General features: G+C 39.8%; 1 protein-coding gene across 5 annotated transcripts in view; it reads right to left on the minus strand.

Moving 5' to 3' along the window:
- Positions 1-21647, minus strand: part of FRAS1 (Fraser extracellular matrix complex subunit 1) — a 426477-nt gene that overhangs the window by 256387 nt on the left and 148443 nt on the right. For all 5 annotated transcript variants that reach the window (XR_011538148.1, XM_070612755.1, XM_070612754.1 and 2 more), the window contains exons 3-4: positions 9714-9821; positions 1649-1741 (exon numbers count right to left, since the gene is read on the minus strand). Coding sequence is in view for 4 of the 5 variants with exons in the window: in XM_070612755.1 (XP_070468856.1) it covers positions 1649-1741; positions 9714-9821 (201 nt within the window). In the remaining variant the exon portion in view is untranslated. The remainder of the gene's footprint in view (positions 1-1648; positions 1742-9713; positions 9822-21647) is intronic.

Genomic DNA, 21647 nt, shown 5'->3' on the forward strand with positions numbered 1-21647 from the left:
CAGGTTAGGTGGGCGGCAAGGAAGATCACTACAAAGATACAGAAAATATTATCAACGTTCTCAGGCATCTTAAATCAAGATGAGAAGCTTGCACATGTGCACAAATATAACATGAGAAAGCAAATGATAAGTGTCATTAGAGTGGTCCATGCAAAGATTTACTGAACCCTGATTTCCCATGTACCTCTTACTTGAGATGTCTGTTTTTCCCCAGATCTTGACTTTAGATGCCCCTTCACTTGAAAGATTCAGCTTGGTGTTTTTGACCTTGAAACACACACCTATCCCAAACATTATGAACTGGCATTCTCTCCATCACCAACCTGCCCTGCAGCACTTTCCATTTCACAGGGGACCCTTTTCTGTGGGTGCAAAGTTTACACCACCCTATATAACATGGATTGAATTGAGCAGTACAGGGTGAAACGGGGTATGAAGACAATCTCAACATAGATCCTGCTTGGGTGTCTTTCAGCAACACATTGTGCAGAAGTAAAAAAGGGCTTCCTCGGGTAATTAGGAGAGAGCAGCTCAAGTGAGATGATCCTGTCCCATGGGGAAGTGCATTGTACTCTCTGAGTTTTAGGTATACACACTGAATAGCAGCCTAGAGTGGATATATCAAATCCCGCTAACCAATGCTCTGTCCTGAATGGGTAGAGACACTAACTTGGGGAAAGTCTTGTATCAGGTAGAACATGAGGATTAAAGCAAAGAGCCTCTTTCCATCACATTCAACCTCACCTGCTGCCTCAGGGTAAAATTTATGTATGGGTGGAGATGAATTGTATCCATTTTATTTTCATAATTTCTATTATAAACCTTGCAATGGTACTTTTTAATCAGTATTTAATATCTCTAAATTAATCCTAAAGGTTCTGGAATGAGAAAGTATAATAAAAGAACTTTAGGATTAATTTCTAGTACTGTGGTTCTAAATGGGAGTAGAGGAGCATTTTGCCTCTTAGCGGAAATTTGATCATGCCTGCAGACATTTCTGGTTGTCAGGACATGGGGGTGCTACTAGCATCTAGTGGATAGAGGCCAGGGATGCTGCTAAATATCCTACAATGCATAGGACAGCCCCCATAACAAAGCCTACAATGTCAATAGTGCTGAGGTTTACAAACTCTACTCTAATGGAAAGAGCCCTGAATCAGGAGTAAGACCAGGGTTCCAGGTCAGGGTGTACCACTTATTAGTAATACGACATTGGGCAAGTACCTGAAGCTCTTTGCAATTCAACTTTTTCATCTTTAACATAGAAGTAATAACATCTGCTCTACTCACCCACTCAGGATTGTTTGTAACTATCAAGTGAAAAAGTGGATGTGGTATACAAAGGCAAAGTGGTACTTTTACTATTCAGCATCACAACATCCTCGTCATCAACATGCTTAGACTACTCTTTATAGAGACACAAATTCAACCTACAAATATTTATGTAGGGCCTATGGAAGAAATAGGACAGTTTTAATCTTATTCAGGAAATCTAAATGCCCATGGAAAGTCAAATGAGCACCTGAAGGTGCTTCAAAGCCCAGACAAAGAAAACAAAACCTCTCTTGTCAACACAAATTTAGCATTCAGCTTTCCCTTGTCAATGATCTACAGATGCAGAGTCAACCGTGCGTCAGAAAACACTTACCCCATGGATTTTCTCTTCATGATGGCAAGATCCAGGAGTCCTCGCCACACACTCAGGGCAGCATTGGTTGGCGGCTATTTGAAGCACTTCTCCCTGAGCATTTAAAGACAGCTCAGTGTAAAACAGCAGCAGCAAATAGTCACAATGGCTCATCAGATACCAGCTCATCTCAGATTCACTCAATCTCGTAAGTTTCCACGAGTGACAAGAGACAGGATAAACTGAGTAAACTAACAAAAAGGATTCCCTCTGTCAAGATGAGCTCTCAATGATAAAATGAACCCCCTTGTAAAAGTAATTTCCTTGAGAATTGTCTACATCTTTTTACATGTAATGAAGTGAAGAATTTTATTCACTAGAAATGCTCTATCTGAGAAACTTTGAGTAGGGCGTGGCCCCAGAGCTGGCAGGTCACTAGCAAGCTGATAGATAACTCTATCTATAGCCGGTGGGGGAGAGCTGATGCTCGCTTTTATCTGAGATGCAGAGTAGCAAGGTGCACGGGGTGGCAGACTAAAGGACAAAGCTGGAGAGGAAACAGCATTGTTGTAGAGGTATCTCATGGACTGTGGGGAGCTGGTAGAATGCCTGGGCTCCAGTAAAGAACTGCATTGTTTTTCAAGGCTTCTGTAACTGCAAATGTGTTTCCTATCAAGATATGATACTATCAAGAGAACGTGATATCCCAGGATTTATAGGGAAGTTGTCATATTAACTAACCATCCATTTGCCACTGTGAAGAACCCATTTATCTAAGAGTTATTAAAACCATGGAGCAAAGAACATACAATTGTCTTTGGGGCTGGGTGATTCTCCAGTTAGATCCTCTGACTCATCTTGCTCCATCACTATATATCTTAGCACTTCCTCAAGTCTAGAGATGTGGCAGAACAGGCAATGACTATTTTGACCAAAAATGGTAGGACACCCTGCATTAGCCAGGAAATCATGACTTGTCCACAGAATAAAAGTCTCCAAAGAATTCAGCCAATAGAATGAAAAAGAAATTTGTGTGTGTGTGTGTACTAATGTTTCTCTGTTATTTGGGGCTGCTTCCCTTAAAAAAATTATACCTATAAGAGAATTCTAATTTTACATAACTGCATCCACAAAAGTGGGTGAGAAACAGGACTAAGATTTTACAATTGTTAATCCACTAAACAGATAAATATACCAGTAACAGGGATCACCAAATTCTTCCTATTTGCTTGATAAAGGATAAAATATACGATATGGGATTTTATTAAATTGTACATATTAAGCAACATTAATGATTTTTCAGAAAAATGCCCTCTGAACCCCAAGAGGGAACTATTCTTGTCTAATTTCCACTAAGATAGTAAATGTAGAAACTACATTAGCCTAATTTCCACTAAGAATTTCATACACTTGGAAAAAGAGATAATCCAAATGTTGTTTATAGTCTAACATGGACGCAGGGACCAAGAGAGAAAGGCAGGCAAAATGGAAGACTTCAAGGGATATTTTATGCTCCCAAATTAACTTTCTTTGTCTTATATAAAAACTAATTTTCAGATTTGGCCCTCAAAATTCATTCATAAACATAATATTATTTATCTGTGGTGGCAATGGCAGTGAGGGGGTCCTCATCTTGAGTCCATATACTGAACTTCTGGTAGAACATGAAAGAAGTGATTTGAAGCTAAAGAAAGAGCAAAGAATTTGTACATGGGTGCTCAGAGATGGCGAGACAGGGAGCTCTTGCAACCAAATCATGTGACTTTGCATAGCCTCGTGAGCCGTGGGCTACGCAGAACACAAAAGCCTACCACCCCTCCAGGCTTTGCACTGGAGAACACTGCATTGGGGTGGGCCACATGAGCAAGAGACATCAATGAAAGACTGTCAGGGAGCTGGGCAAGATTACTTGCCTAGGATCTAGAAGAACCAACTAATAATAATAATTATGACAATTTGATACTTATACCTAACACTTATTAAGTACTTAAAATAGCCAGGTACTCTTCTATGTATATGTGTCTCTACGTACATATGTGTATATATATGTAGATATGTGTGTATAAATATATGTAATTTAATTCTCACAACTCGATTAGTTAATAATTAATTATTATCTGCATTGAGGTTTGTAGTCGAAAGCCCACCATGTAATACAGTGTTTATTGGCATGGCATTCTCCTCTATGTATATATGTTCTCCAGAAATCCTGAAGAAGGGATTCGTTCTGACAAGACCGGGCTAAACAGTCAAGGTTCTAAATGCCTCTCTTCTCTTTCTCTCAATCTTTTCGCTGTTCTGTCTCTCTTTCTGTCTCTATTTATCTAGCCATCCAGCTGGCTATGCATATAGGATACGCATATATGGATATGCATATAGAATCCATTATATATCATTGTAGGATGAATAGATAGACAGATAGATAGATAGACAGATAGATAGACAGACAGACGCAAGTATCTATCAGAATTGCCATTGATACTAGGTTATTTCCAGGTAATCCATGAGAAAAACATAAATTGTAAAAGGGCTTTTAAAAGTTTTTAAAAAATGATATCAGCCCAAGTTATTATAAATAATAATAATAATTTGTTTAGGGTATAATGGTGGTTCATTAACTTGTGCCATGAACTAATGTAAGTGTACCACAGCAGGTTTGAATAACAACCCATGCTGCTGTGAAATGCAAAGGAAAACTTAAAAGCAACATGATGGAGTAGAAATTACACAGGGGCATGAGCCAGGGACTAAGCTTCTTGTCATGGCTGTGCCACTTACTAGCTCGGTGTCTTTGAGCAAGTGACTAAACCACCAGAAGTCTGTTTCTTTGTCTATAAAAATGAGAAAGCCTGACTAAGGAATTCTGGAGGCCTCTATCATTCTATGATCTATTTCAATACTTAAAATAAAGAACCCAAGGGGCTGGCCGCGTGGCCGAGTGGTTAAGTCTGTGCGCTCCGCTGCAGGCAGCCCAGTGTTTCGTTGGTTCGAATCATGGGCACGGACATGGCACTGCTCATCAAACCACGCTGAGGCAGCATCCCACATGCTACAACTAGAAGGACCCACAACGAAGAATATACAACTATGTACTGGGGGGGCTTTGGGGAGAAAAAGGAAAAAAAATAAAATAAAAAATCTTTAAAAAAAAATAAAGAAAGAAAGAACCCAAATACTCTGTGGTATACTCACATGATCTTGGAGTTGAAAGTTTCTTATGGTCGGATCATCTGTTCCAACCCTCTCATTTTACAGATAAGCAACTTCCTTAGAGACTTCATGCTTTCCGACTGCATCATTCTTCCTTATTACTACCATTCACCAATTTGCTGATCAGTCCTTCACACTCACTCACTAAAGACTTGGCACCTGGGTCTCAGCTTCTTTTCTACCCTATGTCTAGACATAATTCTCGACAACTTCAATGTCCACAAAAGTAGACAGTCTAACATTCTATCCTTGATCACCTCAATTCACACAATCTCCATGTCTACTTCACTTGAGCTCCTGTGGCCACGGTCAACCTTGGGACCTGTCCATACTCCCACTTATTCTATACCAGAAACCTTGAACTCTGAATCTGAGCCTTCTAGCCTTTAGTGCTCTCTCACCCTCACTCCCACTCATCTTTTCATCTCCTTCAGAGATGCTTGAGTACTTCTTTTCCTTGCAATCATTCAGCCTCCACTGGCCTCATTTTCCTATTCATGTTAGCCTCAATGCCCAACACTTCCTGCATCTCTATTACTTCTATTAATATGGCAGAATCCCAATCCTGGATCTATTTCACAATTTGCCTTATCTTCTTTTATACCTGGCTGATAAGCATTGCTGAGGAAATCATTCTACCACGCAGCTTGGTACTCCCACAGGTTCATGGTCTCCTGTTCTTGTGGGCTCTCAACACCATCCACAAATGCTTTACCTTGACCTTGGTCAGTCCCTTTCTCCCCTCAGTGACATCTCCTAACATTCACTACTTTCTTCCATCCCCCAACCAAACCTTAAAGTCTTCACAAAGTAAGTTCATTAGGTATGAGCTACTTCAGTACCCTGTCCCTTTTCTTACTCACAAATTTAACTATATTTGTATCCATCCATGGCTCTTTCTTTCTACTCTTAAGAATGAAGTTCTTCTCCCCACCCTATGCTCTAGATCCCACACACTCTGTTCTCCAAAAACCATTCCTTCTAATTTGTTCATTCTGTTTCTCTGTCTCTCCTCCTACCCTACCCCCCATATCTTCAACTTCTCTGTCTTCTAGGTCATTCCTCTTTCCCTCCTAAGGTGATCATGTCTCTCTCATGCTAATATCAAAAACCAGAACCAAAACAAAACCTTCTCCAGTCTCTTGTTTGGCCATTCTACAAATATGGACTGAGCGTCCTCTATGTGCCACACACTGTGCTGTTTGATGGGGCTGCAATAGCGAAGAAGACAAGGTTCCTGTTCTCAAAAAGCTAAGAGCCTAGAGGAAGAAGCAGAAAAACACACGAGCATTTGCAGTCTGCTCAAGGGCCATGATAAGGGTAACTCAAAGCACCATGGCAGTACACAGGAGGCTCGATGGCTGGGGATGGAACATTCAAAGAAACTTCACAGATGTAGTGGCATCTGCCTAATGTCCCACTTCTCTCCTTCCATCCTCAGTGAATCTCCCTGAAAGAATAGCCTTCTCTTTGGCTCCCTTTCCCCACTTCCTATCTACTTCTCAAACCTCTGCAATACAGCTTCCACTCCTGCCACTCCATTGATATCAACTTCATCGTGGCCACCGGTGGCCTACATGTTGTCAAATCCAGCAGAATATATTAAACTATTTTCCCACTTACTCCCTCACCTGTGAGCAACACTGGATACAAAATCCTGGAAACTCTCTACTTTCCTGGCTACCATAATACTGCTCTCTTCTCTGGCCAATTCTTACCTCTTACATCTCTGACTATGTCTTCTTAACCTTCCTAAGTCCCCTCTTATGTACACCTCCCATAAATGACCATGTTCCCAAATTCCATCCTTGATCTTGTATTCTTTCTTCTCCAAATCTCTGGATGAGCTCATTAATTCTAAAGGTTTGCACTACTGGCTATATGCTAATGATACCCACATTATATCTCGAACCTTGTCTTCTCCTCTGAGTTTTAGACTCATATATCCAGCTGCCTTTTTGACATATCCACCTGGCTCTTCCATGAACACTTCAAACTCAACGTTCTTCAAAGTGAAATCATCATTTTCCTACCAGATGGAATGCTTTTCCTCATTCCCCTATATTCTCAATATCCTTTGGTGGCTCAGCTAACCAACTAGTCATCAAGCCATAAATATGAAAGTCATCTCTCCTTGTCCTCTCCCTCACCCGCCTACCTTCATCCAGTTCTATTGATTTATCCCCTAAATATTTCTTGAGCCTGACCTTTCCTCTTGATCCCTACATTACCAGCGCTGTGATTTAGTTCTCATCCTCTCATTTGGATTATTCTTGCAGCCTCTGAACTGATCCACTCATTTCTAATATTATGCATTATCTTTGAAAAATCAGAGTGATTCTTTCTAAGAGAAAAGCTGGCCATTCTACCCATATGCCTGAAAACTTCATTAGTATTCTATCATCTTAAAAATAAAATTCCAAGCTCCATAGTACAGCATAGAAGGCTCTCCATAACCTTGAACTTACCATCTCTCTAGCCTCATCTCTCATTCGTTCATTCAATCTGTCAAAAAATATTTATTGAGTGCCTACCATGTGTCAGCTGCTATTGTAGGCGCTAAGGATACACAGTGAATAAAAGAGACAGTAAACAAGGAATACCAGTAAAATATAGAGTATGTCAGATAGCAGTTAGTGCCAAGAAGAAAAATAAAGCATGGAAGAGGGAGAGGGAATGTGTGATGGGGGTGAAGATTTGCAATTTTAAATAGAATGGCATTCGGGAAAGACTTAAAAGAAGAAAAGGATCAAGCCACATATATATTTGGAGGAAAAACAAATCTCAGAGGGAACAGCAGAGTGAAAATGCCTTAATGGCAGAAGTGTGCCTGGCATATCCAGGGAACAGCAAGCAGGCCTGGTATCTAAAGCAGGGCGAGGAAGGGAGAGAACAGGCAATTAACTAGAGGGGTACAGTAGTACCTTAAAGGACAGTGCGAGGAGTTACTCGAAGTGAGAAGAGGATCCATTGGAAGCCACTAGACAGATTTAACGAGAGAAGCAATATGATCTGACTTAAATTTTAATAGGATCACCCTGGCCGCTATATCAAGATTACAGCGAAAAAGGCAAGTACAGAAACAGTGAAAGAAGTTAAGAGGTGACTGTGAGAATGCAGGTAAAAGATGATAATAGGTGGAACCAGAGTAGGAGCAGAGAAGCTGCATATGGAATGTACTGTGTTATGAAGAGCTGGGGGATTTGCTAATGTCCTGGATGTGAGATGCGGGAGCAAGTAGGGAACTCAGGATGACGCTAAGTTTTCTGGCCTGAGCAACTGGAAGAAAAAGAAGGGATTTATTGACGTGAAAAAAATAGGAGAACAAATTGGGAAGGAACAAAAGCACATTTGATATAGAACAAGCGTCAGAAACTTTTTCTGTAAAGGGCCAGATAATAAATATTCAAGCCTCTAGGGGCCACATATGGTCTACGTCACAACTCTACAACTCTGCTGTGGTAGTGTAAAAACAGCCATAGACAATACACAAACAAATGAGTATGCCTGTGTTTCAATAAAATCTACTTTACAGGCAAAGAAATTTGATTTCATATAATTTTCACATCAAGAAATATTGTTCTCTCTTGATTTTTTCCAACCATTTAAAAATGTAAAAACCATTCTTTGTTCATAGGTCACACAAAAACAAGCAGCAGGCCAGAGTTAGTCTGCTGAGCCCTGGTGGAGAACATATTCACTTTCCAGCAATACAACCAATGCTTTCTAACATTTAACTCAGGGCTTCTTCCCTGATACCACAATTATGCACGTGAAGTGGAGGAGGCATGTCTTCATAGCCCTTATACAATCAGCTCAGATTCTGACATGAATTACTCAGAAAGCTAAATATAGATCTTTTAGGAGTATTTACTCCATAAAATAGAAAGCCCCAAAATATACAATAAAATATTATCAAATTTACCAACAGTTGATGCACACCCAGCTTCTCAGAAATATACCCATGCAGAAACTGAGAAATACCCTTAGAACCTTCACTCCAATGTCAGAAACAAACAGAAACTTAGTAGCATTACGAGGCATAAAGGCTCAAGATTAATTATTATGGGGGGAGGGAGAAAACTAGAAAAGAAACTGTGCTTGTGAAATTGACAGAATACTTTTTAAAGAAAATAATTGGTCTTCTCCAGGGAATTTCAAATGTTCAAATTTGAAGCTTAAGCTTTTTTTCTTTTTTTTTTAATAGACTCATTTTAAAAAGAAAAGAGTCAGCACCTGGAAAAAAATATTCTAACAGAATAGACGTGTAGTCAGAGAAAACTGAAAATTTTAACAGAGGAGAGAGGAGAAAAGATCCTTCATACACGCGGTCAACCACAAGATTTCTTGAGTCAAGCCTCTCCCATGTTCCCAGGGAACCCAGTGACAGCACAATAATATAATCAGTGGCAGAAGGAACAATGTTTTTAGAAAACCAGCTTCAAGAAGTCAATCTTGACTTTCAATCCATTCAATGTCTTGTAAATGCTGTGGTTAGTATCAGTAGTTTTGGCATCTTTCAGACCTGGGAAAATCTCTGGACAGCAGCTTATTAATTGCATAATTATGGTTAAGTTGCTTAAAATTTCTAGGCTTCACTTTCCTCATCTGTAAAGTGGGGATCAAGATACCTACCCCACAAAATATTAAATGGGATAACATTTGTAAACCCTTAACTGAGTGTCTAGTCCAGAGTAAATTCTCAATAAACAACTTAAGATATTCTTAGATATATGTTAAAATTCTCTCCCGCATTTCATAAAGCTTACAATTAGAGATTAGGATAAATGTCAAAGCCAGATGACTGGAAAGATGCAAAAACCCTACCCTTCATTGACTTTACCAATACACGTAGGGTACAGTTAGGATACTATACCTTCTCAAAGGCACACTGAGGGTTTCTGCAAACCACAGGTTTGCAGATAACGATATCACCATGGCAACGGCAGTTCTGGCATGAATCGGGCTTCCAAATTGTGGCATCCTGCAAAGAAGCATAAGCTCTGAGTTAAAAAACTGATCAATCAAGGTATGAGCACACAAAGCAGCACCATCAACAGCCCCACAGCCTGGACAATTAAAAGGCAAAAGAAAGTCAGAGACACACACAGTGCTTGCTGGGCACTGATTAAACCCCGAGAGGCAATAAAAGCAGTATAATCCCTTTCACCACAGTCTACCCATGTAGCCAAAGATAAGGGCATGCAGCAGAGAGCTGTCGATACCCAGAGTAAAAACCATCGATTGGCCTGAAACCTCAGGAGGACAAGCTGCTCCCTGACTTGAAGTTTCTGTTTGCTGTTAACTAGCAGAAAGCATCGGAGCATGTTTAAAGGAAAATGACACTTGGACTAGCACTAACCAGCATCCTACAAGCAGCACTTGCCAGGAGACACTATGAGCACCTCAGACTTCACTTTCCAGCTCTTTGATACTAACTACATACTCTAACAGTCATCAGAAAGAAGAAAGGCTTGAGTAAGTAGTTCATCATTTTTAAGACAGATCAACCAACACATTGAGTGGCTATTATGTGCCCAGCTGTACGCTAGGCATATTGGGTACAAATGAAGCAAATGTATGGGCACCATCCCTAAGGATCTCACAAATTATTTTGGATCATGAACACCAGGGTATTAAATAAACATAAATCGACGACACTATGTTAGTTCTCGGTAAATTGGAAAGGAAAGTAATAGTCATAAACAGAAAAGTGAAATTGGGCTCAGCACAGAAAGTTCTTAGAAATTTCTTTCCTATTTCCCATCCTCTATCAAACTGAATCCGTATTTCGATTGTGCCCATTTTGAAGTAACTTGGAACTCAACTATCACATAGATTCCAGAGAGACCTGTTTCTGTCCTTTGAAAGGCTGCTCTGATGACTTTGAACTGCAGCAGTAAAGACACCATAGACTGAACTGAAATCCGTTTTCCCAGAGATTTCCTAACCCAAATTCCTATTTTATACAGGTTGAAAACAACCATACTGTTTAACGAAACAGGCTGAGTTTTTTTTGTTTTGTTTTGTTTTTTGAGGAAGATTAGCCCTGAGCTAACTACCGCCAATCTTCCTCTTTTTGCTGAGGAGACTGGCCCTGAGCTAACATCCATGCCCATCTTCCTCTACTTTTATATGTGGGACACCTACCACAGCATGGCTTGCTAAGCGGTGCCATGTCTGCACCAGGGATCCAAACCAGTGAACCCCGGACCGCCAAGAAGTGGAACGTGTGCACTTAACTGATGCGCCACCAGGCCGACCCCCTGAGTTTTAAACACTAAGCCTCTTTTTAAGAGTGTTGTCCATTTTATTCTCTGGTTTAAAACTCTTCCGTGACTCGTCTTTACCTCTGACACTCGCTTCTCTCCTGTCCTTGGCCAATCTCACAGTCCTGAGACTTTCATCCCTCCACTCAAGTTGGTCAAGCCATTGAACAGCCCCACCTCCCTTATCTGGTCTCACACATCACCATCCTTCTGGGATCACCCCCTCTTCCTTGACTTCCGCCAGAGACAGCTGCAAACCAAAATGATTCTTTTAAGCCTCAATCTCAAAGACGAATCATTTCCTAACCCTTAACCCTACAGGCTGCACCCCCAACTCAGGTGCGGCTCTTCACCACTTCTCTGTTACCCCACTGTTTCCTGCATACATTGCCACGCATTATTACACGCATTTACATTTCTGCTGGCCTTGCCAGAGCAGACTGTAAGCCCCTCTAAGAAGGCACTGACCTTGGCCCGGCACACCGTACATCCTTCATAAACCAAGCATTCACATTTCCTACGTTGCTTAGCGAAAGTTTTTTCCTTCTTTTTAAACTTTCTCATTTTTTCCCCTCAGTCAACCAACAGAAGTACTACTAAAACACTTTAGGAGGGAGTAAGAGAAGTTTCTAAGCTCCTGATGGAGTTATGAGAACACCAGTGTTAGACCTGAACTGGTATGAGCTGGGAAACTGGTGGATGCTAGCAACAGATGCTTTCACAAAAAGGCGGAAACCAAATGCGATGGTTAATGTTATCTGTCAACTTGGCTAGGCCATGGTGCCAAGCTGTTTGATCAAACACCAGCCAAGATGTTGCTGTAAAGGTGTTTTGTAGTGTGATTAACATTTACTATCAGTTGACTGAGTAAAGGAGATTACCTTCAATAATATGGATGAAGTCAAAGGCCATAAGAGCAAGAGCTGAGGTTTCCAGGAGAAGAAGGAATTCAGCCTCAGGACTGTAGCACAGAAATTCTGCCTGAGTTTCCAGGCTACCAGCCTGACCCACAAATTTCAAAATTTCAGACTTAAGATTACAACTTCAACTCTTGCCTGAATTTCCAGGCTACTGGCCTGCCCTTTAGATTTCAAACTCGCCAGTCCCCACAAATTCATGAGCCAATTTCTTAAAATAAATCTCTCTTGATATATATTTAAAGACACCCATATGTCTCCTATTGGCTCTGTTTCTCCGGAGGACCACGTCTCACATACCAACACTGGTGCAGATTTACATGGATGTGCACAACATTCCTGAGCAAAAATGAACACATCCTTTCAGGCTGAGAAATGGTAAACACCTAACCTCTGAGGGAATGTGCTTCAAACCCAAAGTCATTTGAGAAATATAAAATACATCTGAGTTGATTACGTTCCCAGTGGCTATTTCACAAAAAATCTGAATCAAAGCAAATGAGGACTAGAATCTGACTTGGAATACCTCTGAATTTCTTTCTGTTTATTGTTATAGCACATTCCTCTAAAATTGGCAATAATGTGCCAACTACGGTCTATTCTTAACCCAAAGAGCAACCACAAGTAGGTGAGAAAAAACAAATTTCATTCTCAAGCACGGTATAATATATGTTCCCTGCTGATTTCAAGAAAACAATATCACTTTCAGGATACAGATTAAATAAAAATGACAACTTCATAAAGCCAGTAGCTACCATTTATTGACCACTTATCCTGACTACTCTCGGAGCAGGAAGTGCTGAAAGAAGGTGGCATTTGTGGTACTGGAGAAGCGTGCCCTACTTCGCTTTCCCAGCCTCTGCCATCATCCTAGAGTGCTGGGCCCAGCAGAGAGGGAAGTGACGGCACATCAACGCTATGCAAAGCACTTCCGTGCATGATGACCCTACGGAGCTGGCGCTATTCTGATTATGACTATTCCCATTTTACAGATGAGGAAAGAGGATTCGAGAGACTGAGCAATTTTCCCAAGTTCCCAAAGCTCTATGCCATCTAAGCACTCAGGCTCTGGAGCCAGGCTGCCTGGGCTTCAATGCTGGTGTCACCATGTTTTAACTGTCTGTTACCAAGCTAAGGTGTCGGTGTCCCACGTTGCTCATCAGTAAAGCAGAGATGACAAAGTACTTAACTCAGAAGGTTACTGAAAGGATCAAATGAGATGATGTATTTAAAGAGATCTGAACAGTGCCTGAAACTTACTAAGGGCCTATTAAATGTAACTTATTTTATTCCAAATGCTTCCCACGATGTCGCAGGCATTTAGTAAATATCTTCCTTTTCTCAGAGTAAACACTGTCCAATAAGAACCTTGATTTTCCCATCTTCCCACTCAAGCCTACACAAGTAAAACAGAGAGAAATTACAGTCATGCATCGCTTAATGACGGGGATACATTCTGAAAAATGCGTCATTAGGCGATTTCATCATTGTGCGAACATCGTAGCGTGTACTTACATAAACCTAGATGGTATAGCCTACCACACACCTAGGTTATATGGTACGAATCTTATGGAATCACCGCAGTATACGTGGTCCATTGTTGAGTGAAATGTCTTTATGCAGCGTGTGACTGTATTAATTATGACCCTAGCACTGAAAGACCCCAGGACATTGCAGTAGAAGGGAGGAATGAATCCATAGATTGCCTTTTCCAGACTACTAGGTAATTCAAAAAGCCTGTCTCGCTAAGCTGACATATCCATGAACCCGTGTCTTCCTTTCACTCAGACAGCAGATGGCCACACTGGCTCCATGTGCTCCCTGCAGCTCAGCATGGTTCTAAGGTGCTGGCCATCTTGACTCTCTCCAGATGTGGCATTCTTACACCAGGTGTCGAGTTCTCCACATCTCAATTATTTCCTCAGTGACCCCAGACTCCAAAACAGTCCATTATACTTTTTAGCAACTCTCAATCACTGGGCTTGGCTTATTGAACTCTAAACAGGATCTTCTCAAAACACGGAATAATTTTTCACTTTCATTCATAGAACCATAAGTTTTCTTTATGCTATTTCAAAGTTAAATTTAAGTGGGCCCAGGAAGCCTTCCTGAATTTGTTCACATATCTGTCTTCCCACCAGATTACGACTCTTCAAGGAAAGAGAGCTTGTTTTATTTTTCTTTGCACATCTCCATTACCTAGCCCAGTTCCTGAGGGCGGGCTGAATTCATTCATGAACAACCCTGAGAACTTGCTTATCCTCAAGAAAATATCTACCCATGTGAATCGAGATATTCTAGGTAGGATGCAAGATCTTGACAAAACGGTGTTTAAGTGACGTCACTACAAAATCACCATAATGTTGAAGGTTATTACTTCAATGGAATCAAACTATGTTTGAAGAAAAATTTTCCTCATCTAGGCATCGGACTGTCAAAAAAGTCCTCATATTAATGTCTTAATAGAGAAAATAATTTATGATTAATTTTTAATAAAATGAGCCCTTTACCGAGGCCTGGATAGATGTCCATATATTTTCCAGGTCTAAGACTTTATGAATCAATTTCTATGGTCCCATAAAATTGCTTTATGAAAGTGGGAATACTAGAGTTCCTCAATAGCTAAAACTTTGGATAAAGCCATAAAGGCCAAAGAAACAACATTGTAAAGGAAGTTTTATGGATATTCCATGTTACTATTGCAATTCTGTCACTTTATAATCCTCTCTTCCAATCCAACACACTCTGCAAAAGAAACACTCAAAATAGTTTTTCTCTAGAATATAGATTAAAGGATTAGATTACGAGAAACCTAAAAAGTAATCAAAATATGATCTGTTTAAACAGATTTTAATATTTTTGATAATATATGAATAAAATATTCTTGTAGATAATACAGTGCCTCCATCCCCAAATATCTTAAAGTAACAGTGATGTATCTCAAGAAAAAAACCTTATTTCACTTGGTTAAGTATTTATTGAACATTTGATTGGTCTTAAAAGTAAACAATGAATATATCCCTCATCAGTATTCAAATTCCTGGGGGTAAATTATTTGTAGTATTCTATAAGAGAAGCATATCAACTGTCAAGGTAAATTTTCTTTCATCTGAATGGTATAATAACCCTGCTTTAATTATTGATTAATTCGTCTCATTTTAAATCCCTTTGGTTTCTTAAACCAAAAATGAGAAAGAAGGAATAAAACTTGCCCAAAGCTGTGCTTTCCAGTTACAAAAGAGTATGTAGAATATAATGCCTTTTTGTAAAGAAAATATAATTACATGCATGAAACAAAATGTGGAATTACACAAACCAGTAAGCAAAGGCTGGTCATTCCTGGGTGTGGATTCTAGGCGATTTTTTGGTTTTTCTTTAATCCCTATCCAAATTTTCTACTTTTTCAATATCAAAATATATAACTTAAGTGATCTCACTTTTTTTAGCATATTAAAATTTTCTAGAAAAGCTTGACCAGTAAAATGGTTGTGTGCACTTCTCATTTATTCAATAAAACATATTTCTTTAAAAGAAGTATTTTCACAAAAACCTCAGATTCCCAAAGCCATCTGTAGGTAACTCAGTGCTGGGATAGAGAGCCGATGAGAACTTCTCAGGTAGGAAGACATGGGCCAGGACCCCAGCTTCCCTGGAGGGCAGCTTTAGGCCTCAGGGCCCAGTATACTTGCATCCTTGAAAACGGTACAATGCTCTCCCTTGTTTGAGTTTCTTTTCCTAGTTCTGATGGATCTTCTGTCATCAAGAATTACTGATTCTTCTGTTCTTGTGTTGGGCCCTTGGGAGACTGAAAGCTCCTTGAGTCAAACGGAAGGGCCCAGCTGGAGACTGTGTGGTGAGGGTCTAAGCTTGGGGCTAACAAATGAGAGCTGTTGGAACCACCCTGGAGGATATGGCTGGTGAGATCTCTCCAAGTACTTTCCGGGGAGCAGAGCTTGGTACCTGAAGAAGCCAGGCTCCAGGGGGCAGAATCCACCAAATGGCTTCTGGACAGGATTGTCATAGCTTGATGGCACCTGGTCATGCTTCTCTCTTGCTTAAACAGTTCCGTTGTCCACTTACTTCTCTCTCTGACTTCATTTCCTACCCTCTCTCCCAAAACACTTTTTCCCAGCTCTAGCTACTCTGATTTTCTTGCTGTTCCTGAAACTACCAAGTTCGTTCCTAGCTTAGGGCTTTGGAATGTGCCCTTTCCTTTGGTTGGAAGGTTCTTCTCCCAAATATCAACATGGCTTATTCTTTCACTTCATTCAAGTGGCTGTTCAAAACCACCTCCTCAGACAGTCTTTTGCCATCTATTCTTTACCCTGTTTTCTTGCTAGCGCTCACCACCTGACATTATAGTATACACCTGCTTATTTGTGGACTTTCTCTTCCCCACTAGCACATAAGATCCAGGAAAGCAGGAATTTGGTTTGCTCTGTTCATTGCTGTGTCCCTCATGCCTAAAACAGTGCTCACACATAGTAGGTGACACTTATGTGACCTTTTAAAGCTACTTTTAAAATATAAGGTAAAAAGGAAAATATTGTGCCCTTTTTCCTGCCAACCACAGGGAGATGGAATCTGAGCTTTGCAGTTGAACTGGCGTGGGAGTATGGAGTTAAATAAAATCACCTACCGAATACATAACAGTGAGTCATTTCTCTAAACTTCCTGAGTTATCCCCAAACCTTCTGCAGTCGGTAAGAATTTTAAAAATTAACGGTATTCCCCACTTGTCCTTCAAAGTAAGGAAAGGACCACAATACTCAACTGGGCCTCATGTCTTCATTTCTGGAGGTTCATTTGGCTGACAAGTCTGGTTTCCAGGAAAGATAATCCATGAAAAAGGGTTCTTTGACCCTGCTCCAGTTCGGGCACGGAAATAATGGTTCTTGTTTGTCAAGGAACCATAAAGAAACGAATCGATAACTTTCATAAGGTTATTTCAGAGTTCAATGCTTTCCCCAAGTGCCTTTCCTCAGACAGCTTAGATAAACAATAACTTTTTCATCTGCTCTCTTCTTAGAGTTCATGTAAAGCTCCTCAACAAGCCCCAAATAAAAAGGAGCAGAGGCGGACACATTGTTAAGAGAAGATATGAGTCCCTGTATTTACATTAAATTCTCTCCTTTCAGGGGAAGCAAACACAAGTAAATGCCAAATAAAAGAAAAAATAGCAAACTACTTCCTGCTCGAGACCTATGTGAAAGGCTTGCTCCATATAACATTCTTATGGAGTTTCTTATTTTCCACACCAAGGACCTAAGCAGTTTCCCATTTCAGGATCCTACAGCGATTAGCTTACACCTGCTCTCCTCCTCCTGCTGTCTTAAAATGATAAACCTGAAGGCAACAGCTGTAAGAATATCAGCCTGGATACAGAAACAACAGCATGAATCACAGATGAAGATAGTGGCTATATATAACTGAAAATGTCTTTGTTCAGTTGGCTCACAAGAGACCCTGAACAGCATGGCAAGTTAACACCATGTCCTTGTACATATGTCTTCTTAGAATAGTGTGCTACCATGGGTGAAGGCAGGGAAAGGAAAGGCAACCAGCTACTGCCAAGCACCAGTACTTCTCCAGGTCCTCCACGTACTCACCATCGCTGCTCCTCCCAGCACCCTGTGAACAAGGCATCACTACCCTTATTTTATAAATGAGGGAATAGGGCGTGAACAGGCTGAGTGAATTGGCCAGAGCACATCTAGTAATGGGTAAATCTGGCATTCAAACCCGTCCTTTTTTTTCTACGCTATACTGTTATCACATATTAGTAACAATGAATGCCTTATATTGTCCAACAGTCTTCCCATTTCAAATCACTCTTACTTCAGCTTTCTCATTTTAATAAGCACACAAGGGCAGTGCTGCCAAACTTACACAGGAAGAGACTGCGAGGTTAAATGACGCACCTGCCTAACGTCTTCGCGGTGCCTGCAACAGCGCATTCCCACCCTTCTAATCCAACCTCCACACGTCCTCCAGGTCTCAGTTGAAATATCGCTTCCTAGGGAGGTCTCCTCTGCCTCCTTGACTAAGTCACTATTTCCCTGCATTATGTTCTCAAAGCCAGACTTAGTCCTCCAAGTTCTGTTTAGCACAGAAAAGAAAAAGGAGAAAGAGGGCACCTTCTGGGTTCCAGATTCTTCGGCACAGTCACATCTTTTAGATTTCTTCCTAAAATATTTTGAGACAGATAGCATCATCATCCCCATTTTACAAACGAGGAAACCAAGGTTAAGAGAGGTTAGGTAGTATTCCCAAGGTTTGTAAGTGATGGCACCTATATTTGAAGCAGCGTCTATTTGATTCTGAAGCTTATGTTCTTCCCACCACAGCCACTCCTGTACCACAGCCTTGGTCTATGAACACAAGGTTACATACCACTAACTCAAGGAGCAATGCCAGTATGGTAGAGTGGGAAAACCTGGCTTCAAATACCAATTCAATTGCTTCCTAGCTTTGGGGCCTTGGACAAATCTCTTAGCTTTTCTGAGTCTCCATTTCCCAATATATAAACTAAGGATAAGATAGGACCCAATAGGGTGACAATAAAGACGAAATAAACTAATGTCCTTAGCACAGGGACTGGTGCACAGGAAGCACTCAATAAATGTTAGCTATGAGTCTGGTCACCTGCCACAATCCTAATCAGTTGACCATGGCATTTTCTGTGACAGAGGGAGTAGTTGTAGCAGTTAGAGCTTTACAAAATCCCTCTGGGAATCTCCAGCTTCCAGGATTAGGGGAAGTTAACTTTCCTACAGCTCGAATGTTTACAAAATACTCCCCTATAGAGTGCTGTGGAAACTATACTCCTAAGGGAATATGCCCAAAAAAAAAAAAATAGAATCTATAAAATAAAATCAAATGCCCAGTGAATGTCTTTCACATTCCAAATTCTGAAGCAATGGAAACACAGGCTTAGCTCTCTAACTCTTCAATTTTTTACACCCAGCTTCCATTTGTTCTAACACAATCCTGTCACAGTGAAAGAACAATCCAAGAACAACCTAAGAGCACCCCAATGACCTCATAAATTCCTAGAGATGTTAACCACAGAAAAAATTCTATAATGAATAAAACGTCTGTCTCATATTTCCACTTTAAATAATCTAGACACGAGGGAAACTCTAGTATAGCTTAAGCTTGTAATCACTTCTTTCCTCTAATAATTCAACTCTCAAAGATCTCATTTCATATTCCTAAGGCAAATGGAGAAAAAAAATTAAACATCCAAAATGTTTGCACATGAAATTAAATTGTAGCTATACTATTATCTCTCATATTAAAATTATTTATTTTCTTGTCTTCCTCCTCCACTAGATCATTATCATTCATTTTATAATTAGTTGTTTACTTGTCTCTCTCCTTCCCCAAGAGTAGACACAATTTCTTTATATAGAGGCAGTTTTGTGTTCCTATAGTGACTGAAACATAGCAGGTGCTTCTCATATTTTTGACTGAGCTAACGAATGGATACATGGATGGATGGATGGATGGAAGGTTGATAGATATTCTCAAGCAAATAATTCCCAGCTATTTTGTGATGTAAATGCTGAAAAGTCGAACACACAGATAATAGCACTTCACTCTCCATGCTGCCCTATAAAAGCCTGGCAGCTGCAGTAGCCATTTTCAATATGCACTGTCTGAGATCCTGCCTTTTAGACTTATGTCTCAGTCAAGATTTCTGCTCTAAAAGGGCCCTTCTATTTCTGACTGAATGCCAGGTTCATCTGCCTGATGCTATTGTGTTTCAGCATACCAAAGCTCTCATACCATCTGAAGCTCTGCTGCATGTCCCTAATCTCTAACTTTTTCCTCTATTCAGCCTCTGAGCAGTTGGCCTACTTAAACTGGCCATCCAGTAAATGGTTGAGAGTTGTCTGACACTTACATTCAAGCAGGTAAAGCCACATCCTACTATGAATGTTTTCAGGCGCAGTGGAGGCCCTGAGTCAAAGACTTCATCACTGGTGACCCCACCTCATTATTTAATGTAGAGCCAGCTCCTAAACAGGGGCTATGCCACCCCATGAGGCATTTGAAAATTTATTTTGAAGACTGAATGTTGAAGTTCAACTGGCATTTAATGGACAGGGATCATAAATTCCAGGCGTCACGTAATGAGCAAGACATTCTTGCACACGGAAAAACTGCTCCACTTCCAAGTGACTTTCAAATGTGCCACCAAACATTCAGGTCAGTGAAAAATCTGTTTATAGTTATTGGATTATATATGCTAACTCGTTTTTACATATAAAGACAACGAATTTATTGGGTGTTAATCATATACACTGGTAATAATATCCAGGAACTTAATGACCCTGTAATTCAAATAAAGATTCTAGTTTACTTAGTTTGGAACTTTATGAAGATAACAGAAGACAATAAAAACATATATTCGAGATTTAAAAATACCTATAAATACTTCATCAGATAAACAGTATATATAAACATAATTTGAAATTCTAGAATAGAATAATACAAACAAATGAGATTGATTTTGTTTAATTGCATACTGGATAAAGCTCAAAAGAATATTAGTAAACAAGAAGATAGGTCAATAGAAAATATCCAAATTGACAGATAAAGAACAAAAAGTATAGAAAGCATAGAAAAGAGTATGGGGGACATACGGAACATGTTGCAAGATTTAACATGTGGGCAATTGAGCTCTGAGAAAGACATGACAGAAAATGGGCAGCAGGAAATTTTTGAAGAAGTAACAGCTAAGAATTTTCCAAAATGGAAGAAAAACATCAGGTCATAGAATCAAGAAGTGCTATGAATATCAAGCAGAATAAATACAAATATAAAGAAAATACCTAAGCACATCAGAGCAAGACCACTAAAAACCAAGAGCAAAGAGAAAAAGAACTTTTTCATCCAACATCTCCCTATCCCCCAGGCCCTGGCAACCACTTTTCTATTCTCTGTTTCTATAAGTTCATAGATTCTTTTTTCAGATTCTACATGTAAGTGATATCACATAGTATTTATCCTTCCCTGTCTGGCTTATTTCACTCAGCAAAATGCCCTCCAAGTTCATCCATGTTGTCACAAATGACAAGACTGCCTTCTTTATCAAGGCTGAATAATATTCCATTATATATATGTATGTATGTATATGTATATAATTTATATAATATATACACCACATTTTCTTTATCTATTCATCCATTGACAGACATTTAGACTGTTTCCAAAAAGAAAAACCTTAAAAGCAATAGAGGGGTGGAGAATTATCTTCAAAGAAGAACACCAAACCAGACAGCTAACTTCTCCACCAAAAAAATGATGGAAGTAAAAAAATAAATCTTTAGTGATAAATGGAAACAATCACCAACTTAAAATTCTATACCCAGCAAAAATATCTTTCAAAAAAGAAAGTGGAGTAGATGTTTTAAATCAATAAAACCTGTGAGAATTTCTCACCTGCAGACCCAAACTAAAAAAAAAAAAAAAACCGTAAAAGAAGTTCTTCAAGTGAAAAAAGAAGATTCACATGGAAACAGTAAAGTAGAAAGTAAGTTAGAGTAATGGAAAGGGCAAATGTGCAGGTAAATTTAAGAAACTGTACAAAAACAAAAATAATGACCTTGTGAGATT

Source organism: Equus przewalskii, chromosome 3 (genome assembly GCF_037783145.1).
Source record: "Equus przewalskii isolate Varuska chromosome 3, EquPr2, whole genome shotgun sequence".
Lineage (NCBI taxonomy): Eukaryota > Metazoa > Chordata > Mammalia > Perissodactyla > Equidae > Equus > Equus przewalskii.